The sequence below is a fragment of the Notechis scutatus genome, chromosome 1, assembly GCF_049901735.1.
Source record: "Notechis scutatus isolate UNSWTSFEM ecotype Mainland chromosome 1, rNotScu1.2, whole genome shotgun sequence".
Taxonomy (NCBI): Eukaryota; Metazoa; Chordata; class Lepidosauria; order Squamata; family Elapidae; genus Notechis; species Notechis scutatus.
In genome coordinates this window covers 271093144-271108328 of record NC_142009.1, presented here as the reverse complement: position 1 = coordinate 271108328, position 15185 = coordinate 271093144, and the positions used below count along the sequence as shown (strand labels likewise).

The 15185-nt window shown below is 35.4% G+C and overlaps 1 protein-coding gene across 34 annotated transcripts in view; it reads right to left on the bottom strand.

Moving 5' to 3' along the window:
* Positions 1-756: 756 nt before the first annotated feature.
* GPHN (gephyrin) overlaps positions 757-15185 on the bottom strand; it is a 241640-nt gene continuing 227211 nt past the window's right edge. For all 34 annotated transcript variants that reach the window (XM_026671163.2, XM_026671164.2, XM_087951539.1 and 31 more), the window contains 6 exons: positions 12378-12465; positions 10582-10655; positions 7235-7299; positions 6785-6888; positions 5484-5580; positions 757-1754 (listed from right to left, as the gene is read on the bottom strand). In XM_026671163.2, the coding sequence (XP_026526948.1) occupies positions 1621-1754; positions 5484-5580; positions 6785-6888; positions 7235-7299; positions 10582-10655; positions 12378-12465 (562 nt within the window). In that variant the 3' untranslated portion in view covers positions 757-1620. The remainder of the gene's footprint in view (positions 1755-5483; positions 5581-6784; positions 6889-7234; positions 7300-10581; positions 10656-12377; positions 12466-15185) is intronic.

Here is a 15185-nt window from a genome sequence, read left to right as displayed (position 1 = left end):
TCCCAAATGAAAATAGGATTGCGGTCAGTCATGAAGTGCCATGATCAATATCAAATCAGTTTTCAGCTCTACATTCTACATTTGATAGTATTTTTACTAGCCTTAATTCTAGTCTAGAATAAAATGTATTTCTCATTTCACCATATTTTTACAGCTTATTAGAAATAAATGTTATCTTAAGGCAAACTATAATTTATGTAACTCTTTATGGAATTTTAAAAAACAAATATTTTAAGAAATAATGAAAACAATAATGCTGTGTAGGGGGAACAACTGAACTCAAGATATTTTTTCACTACGCAGCATCCTGAAAGCAATCTTGTAGTTAGTTATCTCATACTGAATTTATTTCCTTCACTTCTTACTTACACCTAGAAGTGTCACATTATGCAAGTGACTTTGGGTTAATTATACTTAACTGCAATAGTGTTCCTGAGGCATATAATTTTTAAAATGGAGAAATATTCCATACAGTAGTTAAACATTTTCTTTCACTTATGTCAGTTTCTTAGATGATTTAAATCCTATATTTTTAAGTTAATCTGTATTGGTGATGTTCGTAAATCGTATTGTTAAAGTATCTTCCAAGGATTGCAGTTTTAAGATTACTCAAGAAAAATAACACAACCTTATTAAAACCTTTTAAATTCAAAATTTATGCATCAGCATTTTTTTCTCCAATATATCTGTGCACATTTAATTTTTGAACCATGGTGTCCTTTCCCCAAGACTGAAAACAGGCTTAACACAATCACCTTTTAAATAATGATTCAGGATTTTTTTTTATTCATTTAAATTTCAGTATCATTACAGAAAATGTTATGGTACAGAGTTGTTTTAACATTAGTTTTTATTTCTTATTTAATTTCCACATGAATGCTGGTAACACTAATATCTGTACAAGATCAGTCTTTGATTTTTTTTTAAAGATTTTAATTCTGTACATTTTAAATGTATTGGTTAAAAAGGCTGTCAGCACTTAAGGAAGCAATTTTTTTGTTTGTTTAAACAAAAGGTATCCAGTTACTGCCCAATAGTACTGAGCTGGGTGGCTGCTGGGATGACAGGTATCCCTGAACGCGCAGCAAGGAGGAAAACCTTGGGGCTTGATCGGGTTCCCAGGGCAGCCACTCTGCTTTTGGCACTGTGCACATCAACACGAGATACGATAAAGAACAAGCAGAAGCTCTCGGTGAAGCAGTTATGAAGCATACTAATAAGGGAAAATCCAAGTGTTGTCTACACTAGTATAAATAAGCAGACAGCCTTGTTTTAAGAGCATAAGTAGTTGAATCTTAAAGATGAGAAAAAACACAAGTTCTGCAGGCACCTACCGCTGTCTACTAAAAGCTACTGCTATTGGAACTAGCATTGAACACACAAAGCAATTGCAAGAAATGAAAAAGTTGCTTTGATATAATCAGAATAAATTCTTTTAAGATTTGTTTTTGAAGTTTTTTTTTAAAAGGTATTTATTTAAATCCATTTGAAATATAGTTCAAGGTGTTTATACTGATCAACTTTTATCCAATTCAGAAAAACTAGCTGTGCCGTTGCATATTACAGGATACAGTCAATGATATGTGGACATGCATCAAAACTTTTCTCCTGCTGGTAACATCATAGTCTTCCAATGACCATGACGTCAACCACCTCTCCCTTATGAAGTTCCACATACTGCTCTGTCTTTGGAGGTAGCATCAACAGTCCATTGGCACTGCGCATACTCATCAGACGACTGCTCATCTGATTCCCTATAGAAAGCAAAAAAGATTTATTAGCTGGGCAAATGCCATAGGCCAAGAAATGCATTGTCAAGTCTTTCTCCCAAAATTCTTACAGCGCCATCTTAAATAATGATTTTCCTTTTAAATTATCATCTGAAAACTGCATACTGGCCATGGATATGATAAACCCAAAAGTTGATTGTGGTTAATGCAGTCCTTTTTTACTACAACTCGGCAGCATAGAGTTTATTAGTGACCGGATCCAGTATTCTTTCTCATCACAGCTTCCTAGATTTGATAGGAAACCAAAGCACAACACATAACATACCCGGTAACTATTTCTCTCCTTTTAGGGATATGCAATTGTTTTATTTTGTAGGCAGCATATAAATGTTACTGGTAGCCACCGAGAAACTTACATTGTTTTATTTTGGTAACCCAAAATGGATTAGGTTTCATGATTTAGTCTATTGAAAGCTAAACTGATACTTATCTTTTCATCTTGCGGTAATACATTCCAAGGATTAATTATAGTAATTATATTACAGAATTTAATATTATATTACAGAATTTAAATAAAGATGGTTGAATAATAACATTTGAAGTTGTTATAATAAAATAAATGGAATGACATTTCTAAAATAATATCACAATAAACATTTAGATATTTATCTGATTTATTTCTAGGATGTACTGGTGATAATCTGACTTGCATTGGGCAACACATGTTCAGTTTGTCAAGGCGCAGCTCTTCTCTTTTCGCAATATAGTAATGTTACTGCAAAATCATCTCTTCATCATTTTCAATTAAGGACTTTTCAGCTAGGTTTTCTCTTGAGAGACACTTGGAAAAATTAAGGAAGCAAAACACGATTAAACTATTTTTCTTTTGCATGGGAATATAGGAAACTTGCTTATTGAATCAGACCATTGGTCTGTCTTGCCTAATGCTGTCAGTGCTAATGGATTTTTCTAGGATATTATGAGGATTCTTTTCAATTAATGCCAGATGACACTGGGGTTGAATCTGAGAACTTTTGCAAAACGTGTGTTCCATGCTGAACCATGCATCCTTTAAGTACAAACTCATTTAAAAGTATTCAAGGGTTGATGCTTAAAGTGCCATTTTCTTATGATAAATGATCCATTACAGTAATTATATCACAATTTCACATGCTCCTAACAAGACAGCTTTCCAGAGAAGAACTAGCAGCAGTCTTTTAGACTGCAAAACAGATTCCATAAATGTACAAAGAATAATTTATAATGCTCTATGGTGGAAGAGGCCCAATTAAAGCTTTAAAAGGTTTACTGCATTGTTTGAGACTTTTAATCCTTCTGAAAAATCATCTAATATAAATATGGGTGGAGAAGGTCAATATCTACAGTAAGTCTGGCAATTGAACATGCACACATAATCTTATTTGAAGTTGCATTCTATACATACAAACATACGTACATGTACATTTCCAGTGTATATACCATATTCAGTGTATAAATTACAAACTTAGCATTTTTATTTCAGAGGAGGCATTGGAGGGAAGGTTAAAGCCATAAGGAAGCAAAACACTTGAACTTATTTCTGTGAGATTCCTACTGTATGGTAAGGCTGTGCAAAATCATTCAATGAGATGCTTTGTGGGAAAAATGCCCCCCCCCCTGCATCTACTCTCTAACCTTGTAAAGTAGCCAGGCTGAACATTTGACTGCCCGTTGGATGGCCTCAAGGAATGGATCCTGAAAGATGTTTTATTCAGAAGCTAAGGATCTTGTTGAATTATTTGCAATACCCCATCAATAGTGATTGGAAAAGGAAAATATAGGATGATAATAACTTATTAAACGTGTGTGCTACCCGACTCTCAGTGACTCTGGGCAGCTCACAACGTTATATGATGGCCAGCAATACAGGTTATAGTACAGATAGTCCTCAACACAACAGTTCAGTGACCATTCAAAATTACAACAGCACTGAAAAAAGTGACATGACTGTTTTTCACACTTACAACCATTGTAGCATCCCTATAGTCATGTGACCAAAATGTGGATGCTTGGCAACTCTATGACGATTGCAGTGTCCTGGTATCGTGATCATCTTTTGCAACCTATTGACAAGCAAAGTCAATGGAGAAGCCAGATTCATTTAACAATCGGGTTACTAACTTATCAACTGCACTGTTTCACATAACAACTGTGACAAGGAAGGTCATAAAATGGGGCAAGCCTCACTTAACAATTGTCTCTAACAACAAATTTCGGGCTCAATTGTTGAAGACTACCTGTAGTAGGAGAGACAGTGCCATCTTAAGAATAACAGCATATTCTTGTAATTTACTTGTTTTACAGCATGAAAACCTGGATATCTAAGAAAAACATGGGTCTGTGAAATGTTTTCTTTCACAAAGAGAAAAATAATTGAGTTATACTTAAAAGGCAGAATCTGACTGTCTTGGCTTGGAAAATCAATAGGTCGGGCCTGGTTAGTACTTGGAGGTGAAATCTCAAGCCTGAAAACTATTCTGTAAGGAGGCACAAGCAAGCCGTTTCTATGGTTCTGCCAAGTAAGCTGCAGGTACATGCCCATGAAATCAACAATTGGCCTTTACTCAAGAGAGACTTTACATGATCTTCAGAATAAAATGTTACAGAAAGCAAGATTCTAATGAACGTGAACTTACTGTGATCAAGCTGTGTGCTGTTTTGCATCACTTTTGTTCCTCCCCTGTTTAACTCATTTGGAAAAGTCTGTCTAGTATTTTGCACATAGCAGGCCTTGTTGCTTTTCTTACAAGCCAGATTCAAACACCAATGCTTATTCTTTTTATAGTCCTTGAATTGTTTCAGAACAAAAAGTCAAGAGCACCAGAAAGCAATGATAAGCAAACTGTTCTACATTTTCTTACAAGTCATGGTACCAAGAAGAGATGAAAAAGAAGCAAATGAGTATATTGTATTCCTGCCATCCTGAATTATCACTATGTATTGCTCTTTATTTGGACAATTTTGAATAACATTTTTTTAAAAAATGAAGAGCAATGCACAAGGATGACCCAGGAGGGCAGAAAATGTGTATACACATTTCCTTCGTCTTTACCTCATCTTGGTATACATTGAAGGGTTTGTATAAAGTTGCACACAGCAAGTTAAGCTTGCTTTAGTTTTCAAAACGAACATTTTTCCCAATTAAATAAAGAATCCAGATGCAAGATTAAAATACCTGTTTCATTCCCTAGCAGACAGCTGGTTCATGAATTTTTGTATCATGAAGTATCAATTTTGTTACTTAGTACTTAAAGAAAATGATGTTCCTGACAGTTAAGTAAATCTTTCAATTTTATATATATGTTCTCTCCCCCAAACCTAGATATTTTCTATATACAATGAAATATTTCATGTCAAGACTTCAAAAGGAGACACTAAATCTAAACTGCATCAATTATACAGTATAATTATATATGCTATGACATGTAATGGAGACTGAAACAATCAGAAGATGTTAATGCTTCTTGCTTATTTTATAACTTGGTGAGATTCATGAGCCTAATTTAAAGCAAGAAAGGATAAAGGGTGGGGAGGGAAATTCCTTAACTGTTACATGTTTGGTTTATGATTTCAAATATTACATGTTATTCAAAATTAGAGAAGATACCAATCATTTGTGTTTCGTTATTTTATGTTTCAAACTTATGAACTCAACAAAAACTGCCAAAGAGGTTGTAAGCTGTAAAACTTTAGAAAGAGGTTGTAAGCACGAACCTGTACTTTGTGCCCAAGGCAGTGGTTCTTGGTGATGCCAAGTCAGTATGCACCGATGGTATTCTGGACGAGGGTCCAATTTTACATCACATGATAACTGTAGAAGACATACAAATTGAAAACAATGACATTAAGAAATTTAAAACGCCCCTCTCCAAGGGCCCATATTTAGCTCACAGATTTAAATAACATGTATAAAATAAAGAGATTAATTTGATTAGAGTAGACCAAATACATGTACGTAGGTTTTGCCCCAAACTTAACTCTTAGTATCTCTGAGTTTATCCTATCATACGTCCATGGCCCTTTCCCCAAAAAATATTGTTGCAAATGCAACTTGTGACATTCCAAACCAAGCAAAGTTTTGAGGGAGAAAGACAATGGAGTAGATAAATTTCCATTAACAAAGCTATTAAATATTTAGCTATGATTAGTAAAAAAAGCTATGCAATCTGAAATAGTACATAAAACTGATAACTGTACAATACAGAGACAAGGAATTTAGGAAGATTATAAGGCACTGGAACAAATGAAACGTTTTTCTGTCTCCCAAAAATGTGGAAAAATTTCAGTATTTTTTGTGAAATTTGGATTTGTAGGAGCTGTATAAATCTTTATATAAACTAAATTCAAATTGCAATGCTATTATCACTTTGCAAACCAAATATATTTACAGTGCTGATTTTTGTAAGGAAAGTTAGATAGTTTTTGAAAGGATTGTTGGTGAGGAAACAGCTGTCCATTACTGACATTCCTTGGGCAAGAAACTGTTCAGGATGAGCTGTTCTTTGCTTTTTATCAGCTGTTCCTGGCTCATAGGGATTTTAATCTTCCTTTTGGCTTAAAGAAAGAAGACTAGGAGGGGCAGGAAGGGAATCTCACTTTAAGTCTATGTAAAATTCACTAATGCCTCAGTTGGACTTGAAAATGTTGTCTAATAATGATTTGGAGGTGTAGAGATTAGTTGCATGACCAAGACTTATCTGTGCATTTCTTTCCCTAGAAGCAAATTATTCCTCATATCCTTACCCTACTAACAAAATATGAGCACCCATATTCTATTACAAATAATACAAAAGCAATCAATAGTAACATCAATGTTTTATTGATCAAATACTATCCATCCTCAATAGTTATGATTCATCTTAAAACTCATTTCTGTAATGCTTTCTCTTTTTTATAATACTTCACCTGAATTCTTTGAACTCTAGGCTATTTAAAGGTTATTTCTTCAGCTCTGAGATACTAATGCAACTAAGCAGAGCACCTCAAAAACTCACCTTTTATTTGAAAACTCTTACCCTGGCTTTTATAATAGTTGGACGAGGATCCAGAATTCCTTGCATCTTCCTCAGTGCTGGGACAACAAAAAGATTGCAGGTAACAACTGCTGACACAGGGTTCCCTAAAGATCAAGAAACAGTTATTTCATAAATTACTTGAGAATTGTTTCAAGAATAAGAACATTTACTTTGGAACTAAATTGTGCTTTGTAGCAAGAGTCTTTTAAAACTTTTAAAGGAATATTTGATGAACTGAGGAGCAAGAATGATTAATAACATAGTCAATTAAAAACACTTTTGGTTCAGAAAAATAAGAGCATTGCGATTGTTACATATGGAAGATATAATGATACACAGCATGACTAAGATATTTGCGGTATGGAACATGAAGATTTGGAACATTTGGTTTAAAATTCATTTGGAATATGTGAGCATGAATGAAGAGATTTAGAACGTAATATACCTTACCTGGGAGCGCGAAGATGATTTTTCTTACCCCATCAATATCCAAGGTTGCAAAGGTTGTAGGTAACCTAGGAAGTGTTGCCAATTGTTAAAATTATGAACTAAATCCTTTATCAATTTTGTCAATAACATTTCATATTTTTATTGCCTCATTTTTGCTATCATCAACATCCTTGAAAAATGCAATGGTTCTCATAAAATTCTACACAGGAAATAAAAATGTGAATTAATTACTAGTACTTCACAATTCCATCATTTTTCCCATTAGAAGGCCAGATTTTTAGCTAGTAAAATCCACCAAATTGGCAATATCTTATTTATTGTATGATTTTTTTTTCAAGATGAATTCTTCTCTGTTAACTAAATTGTACATCTAGACAACTAATTTCATTTGTAACCCAATTATTTACCAGATGATTAAAGTGTATTAATAATAATGTTCCAAACTGCTTGTTTGTCCTCCAACTTCACTTTCCAGTGTTTAAGAATTATATTCCATTGTTCAATGAGATGCAATTAAAATTCCAAAGATGAAGCACTTTCAAAGTATTTTACCTTATTTGTTTTCTGTTTTTAAAATAAAGTGCAGCTCTATAATTTGGAAATAAATCAATGGGATGAACTCACAAAAACAATTTACTACAAAGGGATTTAGTTTTCAGTGATTTTCATATGCACAATTAAGAGAGATTTATTATAGATGAAAAATAATTGGAACTGAAAAACAAAAGGGATTTGAAAATGAATTGTGTACACACAATGAACATGTGATTGTTTAAATGTATAAACTTTTGCTGGGGTTTGAAACAAAAGAACAAATTAAAGAGTACATGATAAAATGGGCTAAGAATTTTAGTTTGGACTAATGGGAGAGTATGTGGTGGAAAGAGCTGAAATCCACATTGTGTTACAATTTAAGATAGAATTTTTACAAAACGATGTACTGTTGGTATATGATATCAGAAAAAATAACTAAGATGTATAAAGGTACTTCTTATCAATGTTGGAACTGTGGAAAACATAAAGGATAATTTTACCATGCATGGTGGACTTGTGAAAAAGCAAAAAGGTATTGGATACTAATACATGTAATGATACAAAGTATTCTAAATATTAACCATTCAGATGAAATAAGAAATGTTAGTGCTAGGACTTACGGACAACTAACAAAAAAGATCTATGGAGGATTGGCTTTGTATGTAGTAACTGCAGTGAGAATACTATATGCACAAAGATGGAAAAATACTGAAATACCCACGATGGAGGAATGGATTGTAAAGATGATAGAATGGCAAAATTGACCTGTTTGATCAGGGCTAAGATAGCGAATATTTTTATTAAAGACTGGAAAATTTCTTGTGGACATCTTGCTGAAAATGAAAAGAAATGAATCGGTGATTTATGGATCTGCTGATTAAAAAGGGTTATTATGGGAAGAAGAGAATAATGAGGAAATTTTAATGAAGAAGAAGAGTGTAAGTTTGTAACTACTGCACAGAAGATCAGAAACCATTTCTTTATATTTTTTTGTATTTCTTTTCACACTTTTCTTATTTTTTCACTTCACTAAAATTATTTCTTTAAAAGGAAATAAGTCAACGGGAGCATCTTATCCTATGTACATGATTAAGATAACAGTCTGACTTACTAAACAATGAAATTATACACTGCTGTAATTAAAATATGGGTCTGCTTATTTTGTTATTCAATATCTATACCACCCATCTTAATCAATGACTACTTTAGTAGCATCCATTAATTTTCTCCTCTAACGGTTATTTTATTTAGTGATTTCCAGTCATCTCTAAAAATCACTGCATGTGTATAAGCACTAGAAAATGAAGTTATAAAATATTTGAGGAATCCCTGAAATGTCAATTTATATGAATTAGTAAATCATAATACCTGATAAGCCTAAGTGTGTAAGAAAAATAGAAGAGTGAGAAGCTGGAGATAATGTAAGAGGAGGAGAAGAAATTATCTTTTTCCACAACTAAACAGGTTATTATATTTAAAACAAATATATGCAATGCAAAGGATATTTTGAAAAGAAAAGAAAATGACACCTTTGCACTACTGTATAATTCTAAAATGCTCCATTCTTGGGCCGAGGCCACAAATATTTGCCCTAATTTAAGAACACAACCCCCCTATATTCAGGTCAGATATCATTCCTCTCAAAGGTGTATAGTCCAGACATCAGATACTTTCATATAATCAATCATCTGAATGTTTTAATGTATGGAAACAATGGGGGAGTCCAATCCTTCCTGCTTCTTGTTTTGTTAAATAAATCTGATTCCAGACTGAAGTTTGTTTCTCCTATGATAAATTTTGATCTTCCTTTGCCCCTTTCAGTTTTTCCTATTGTTCAGCATTTTTGGGGAATAGCGGGGGGTGCCCTGGAGGGGTGGGGAAGGGTGGGGGGGGCGGCGCCCGTGGGGGTGGGGTTTTGGGGGGGTGTTGGTGGGGCGTGGGTGCCGTGCGGCGGGCGGGCGTGGTTGGGGGTCATCTAATATAGGCCAAAGGCATCTTGATAAACTTTCGGTATTTACAATATTTACCTAAAAGATAACTCTGAATTTAAAATGATCCCGCAAAGAAAAATAGATAATTCTCTCATTTTGCCAACCTCTGATTGCATGTTTGGATGGATGGATTTACCTTAACTGAATCATTGTTCATTAAAATGAATTGGCTGTAAAAATATATTGTTTACAAAGCTGACTGATCCCTGTCTGCATATATCAATCATTCTTTCAATTAAACAATTCCCAATTGTCAGTCTCAGAAAAACAAATAAATGCATCTCTTCCCACTGCTTTCTTTTGGTGTGAACAGCAAAAAAGAAGCAAGACATGCTATACATGGAAACAGAAATGAATGAAAAAAAAGGAGGGGGCACAAAATTAAATGAAGATGAACTGAGCTGACCACATAGGGAAAGAATGAGAAAGCCTTGTTGAGGTATTAAAAATGCTGAGCAGGCAGGAAGTCCTCTCAAACAATCTAAGTTAATATTCAAAAGCATCCATGCTTCTTAACAAGGAGGTCGAGTCTGACTGGTACTACTTCTTCATTCTTTTGTTTTCAACAGGTTCTTCTATCTTAACAGGAAATGTTAAATGTTCTTCTGCACCATTTACAGTGAATTATATATATCAAGATATCTTACTAGTAATTAGCATGATTATTTAGCAGCACTTGTAGTGGAATAATTTTGGAGAAAAGGGGACAATGTAATATTTCTTATTAGAACACACTTTCTTGGGTTATTAGGCAAAGCATTAAGCTCTCAATATTGTCCAGATTATATGCAAGACTAATGCTACAAAAGAAATATTACTTACCCTGGTTTCATAAAAACCCTGCCAAAATGAATCTGGGCATGAAGATCAATATCCAGCACCTGTTTAAGATAGTCCTATTTGGAAAAAAGAACCAAAAAGGGATTCTAAGGTATTAATTAAGATATTTGTAAGATGAACCATCATCCAGTCCTAGAAAGCTAAGCAGGCATAGATCAAAGACATAGATAATATATTTATTTCAAGAATAGGCAACCAGAATTTGCAGGCTATGATAATACACTTGTAAATCAAACCATCTATGCAAAAGATCACATCAAACATATAATAAATGTTGTTTTCTCTACAGTTTGGGAGAGGGCAAAGTATTAGAAAGGTTTTTAAATTAAAAAACAACAACCTCACCAACTTCCCAATTTTGATTTTCATTCCACACAATACTTCTTTCAATCCTACCAATTGGGTTTTCAAATGCTTGCAGATCTTGGCAAAAATAGGTTGCACATCCCAGTTTATTGAATTTTTATATCATTTCCTCAGATGGTGTTAAATGATATCAGTATAAATATCTCTATATAACAATGTAATAAAACTGATAACAACATGAAAGGGCATCACAAAAGTGTAATTTTGCATAGATGGTGAAATGCTACTGTTCCTTTATGAAGAGGAGTATCAATTGCTTAGATCAGGGGTGTCCAACCTTGGCAACTTTAAGACTTGTGGACTTCAACTCCCAGAATTCCTCAGCCAGCTTTGCTGGCTGAGGAATTCTGGGAGTTGAAGTCCACAAGTCTTAAAGTTGCCAAGGTTGGACACCCCTGGCTTAGATGTTTCAGAACATTCAGCATATCTGAATCTTTTATTTTGAAGTTTATCCAACATACTGTTTGTCTAACAAAGAATGGCAGGTAACATCGCCATCCAGAGCTTTTAGACTTTGCACAGAGGTTGATAGTGTTTGAAGCAGGAAAGACTGCGTTGAATTTGGCATTAGCAGCACTCTATACCTGCCAGATGCTCCTTAAAGAAGCCACATCTTTCCCTGAGCTTGTAGATACCTCCATGGGCTCAGAAAGGTTTGCATTTGAGATAAGGAGATGGCAATAAGCTGTCCTGTAAGGAGCAATCAATGAGAAGACAAAGGGTAACCCATGCTGAGTCTGAATACTGGGCAGCTCTACAAGATTGCTCTCTTTTTGATGGCCTTAATATCAGGTCCTTAAGTTCCATTGTGGTGCCTGAAGATTCGCCTAGGCCAGTGATGGCTAACCTTTTCCACATCGTGTGCCAAAAAATGTACGCGTGTGTGTGCGCACTTGTGTGCCTGCACCCATGATGCAATGCACGTGCGACCCCCCACCCTGCGCATGTGCGCACAACCCGTGTGCTCATCACGTGCCTCGGTTCATGCACGCGCAATCCCCATGCCATGCCTCTGCGCATGTGTGCACAAACCCCCATGCATCGTGTGTCTCTGTGCATGTGCGCACAAACCCACCATGCCACATGCCTCTGCATGCACACAAGACCCCTGTGCGCCCTGCCCCATGTGCATGCATATGCGCCTCCTGCACGCGCATCTCCCCCTGCGCTTGCATGGCAGATACCTGACAATCAGCTGGCTGGTGGGGGCGCGTGCGCATGCGCAGTTGGGCTCTTCCGGGCAACCTCTTGCGTGCTGGCAGAAATGGCTCTGCATGCACTTCCGGCACGCATGCCATAGGTTTGCCATCACGGCCCTAGGCTATTACTTATTTCTTAAAGAGTTTTCATCCCATTACTTTAATTTAAAGTTCAACCATCTGCTTTGATCCAATACCATCCATCATACATACCTTTTCTCCCATTGACACCCCCCCTGATGTGATGATGACATCAGCACGGCTGATTCCTTCATTCAAGGCATTAAGTAAATCATCTGGGCTGTAGGATGACAATATGAAAATAGATTAATGGTAACATATGTGTAGATTTTTATGTACTTCAAAGGAAGAGGTACAAAAAATTACAACTTTGATTTTCATCAGCAGGAAGAATATAAATTTCAAGAGCAAGACAACCGAGATATCATAATAGGAGGCACAGAATTACTGGGAATATTAATTGAATGCAGAAGAGATTTCACTGGCCTGCAATAAGCTATTTCAGGCTGACTCTCAAGAGGGAAATATAGCCACTTCAAGGTTACACTACCATAAATTAGATTGATGGGATACAACAGAAAGTTAAGCAGCAGCCAGAAAAGGAGGAAAAGAACAAATAATATTTTTTTAGAAATAAAAATTTGGTCTACAAAAATCTCAGAGTTCATAGAGAGCCCATGAAATGAGATAAATCCATGATGTTTGTGGCTTCTCATTCCTACTCCGGAGCTGTTACTAGATGCAAGTATTATTATGCAAGAGTTATTCCTGAAGTTCTTATTTATGGCTACAGATTGGTTTTATCAGCACCTGACAAGATCCAATCCACAGCAAAGAATCTGCTGCTGATCTACTAAATCTCATAGCCCTGTTTTTTTTTCTCGCTTGTTACTCTTCAAATATTACTCTTAAACTTAATATATAAATTCAACTCACTGTAATAGGGCCAATAAACCTGAAGGGCTGTTTTGGATATAATACATACTAAAGCAGCTAATTAACACTAAGCCCTGCATTATGGAGGGCCCCTTTAAGCAGACAATTTTGTATGTTCAGCCTTATGCACTGCGTAGCTGCCTTTTTTCTGCCATAACTGTGCCAAGTCTTTTCATTATGAGATGGATGGCAAATAAAATAAATAAATAAATAAATTCCGTTAGAACAGTTTTATTCTTGCTATGTTAGTATAAAAGCAACAAAGAAAGCGGGAAAAAAAAATCTGTTATCCTGGTAAAAAATATGCTGAGATTCCACAATTTAACATTTTAATTCTTATCATAGCACCACTGGGAGTACTGGATTAAAATAGGATTTGCTTTTGCTGTTCTTATAATTAAACCCATTTCCTTGAGAATAAGCACAATTTGATACAAAGAAAATAATATTTTCTTTTAATGTTATGGGCATTAAATAAATGAGCCCATTTAATCATTTAGATTAAATCCATGTGAACTTTTTTTTTTAAAATAAAAATTCAGTGAAAATAAGTGTGTTCTTCCATTAAAAAATTCAGGAACTAATGCTGACCTTATTTGCCACTGCCCCATCGTAAGCAATCCTCTGGGTGGTCATTTGTCCCTCCTCCTGAATTACTGAAACCTGGATGCCAAGATCCAGATCAATAGTCTCCAATGACCTCTTCTTCATTCCATACATAATCTCAGGCTTCTTCTATCAGCCAGGACTGAAACTAGTTTATTACAAGAAACAACTGTCTCAGAGATCTGATTAATAAGATTTATTAAGAAGACGATAGTAATAGCTCAGCCGTTGCTCTCAGGCAGGGCTCTGCTTCTACTTCTCTAAGATTCCTTTTTAGGCTGGAAGAAGCTTCACTGCTATCTCAGAGTATTACTTCAGTATTTATTGGTTTTTATTTTGCTTTTGCTTTTCTTTGGGCTGCTTTCAACTGTTTCTGCTTCTCTTTATTTGGTCCCCTGATGTCCCAGCTCATGCTCTTTTTGCTGGCATCTTCTCAGACTTGTGTTTTCTTTCCTCCTTCTGATAAAATTAGTCTCTAGACACCCAACTCAGTTTCTGCAATACCTCCCAAACATGCCTACTTTATAGGGATAAGATTTTGACAATTCTAGTGATAACAACATAAATAAGTATTCTTCTCATATAAGTTAGTACCTGACAACTACAGAATCTTCTGCTTAGATTTTTAAAAATGCGAAAGAAGGGGAGACTTCATTTCAAGCATCTTCCTGGAAAATCTTACTCAAAGACTGGGGCATTCCAGAAAGTGGTGCACGTATGGCAATCTGAGCTACAAGGGAAAGGACTGCATACCGCACCTCTGTCAAAACATCATATAATGCTAGCTTTTTCTTTCTGTCACCATTGCCCCATCACATTTACTTCTGAGTAAGAAAAATCAGTACAAAGTTGTGAATCTAAATGGGAAAGTGTGCTACAAACTTTAACCTTACAGATATTGTTGCAAATGTTGTAAGCTGTTGTTCAGCTTACATTCGTTTTATCATCCTTTAACCAGAACAAAACCATACTGATGAAGAGGGAAAGAAGGCAGCCAACTCAAAAAGTCACCTTAGAAATGTACTGAATTTCCAAACGGCAACGTTAGTGATTGTTCCGCATAGCACAAAGCAAATAAAACAGATTGCTATCGGTAATACAGATCAACATTTAATCCTTCCATGGCTCAAGTCTTCATTTAGTTAAACTAATGCTAGAAAAAATTATTTTTTAAGAACTGTTATTTCTTATATTATGTACTATTTATAGAACAGATTTCTAAGACCAAACTGTGATACCTCTAGACCAAACTCACATTGTCACTGCGGTGTCACTTGACCTATCGGGACTTTCCCCCCCTTCGCTAAACTGGGTGTGGGCATGGCCAGCACGTGACGCATCTGGCCCGCAGGCTGGGAATTTGACAGCCCTGCTCTGGACAGATTATATCTGAATGAACAGTGATGTCATCACACCTAATCAAAGATACATCATGTTTATTTAATTATTCTGTTGTTC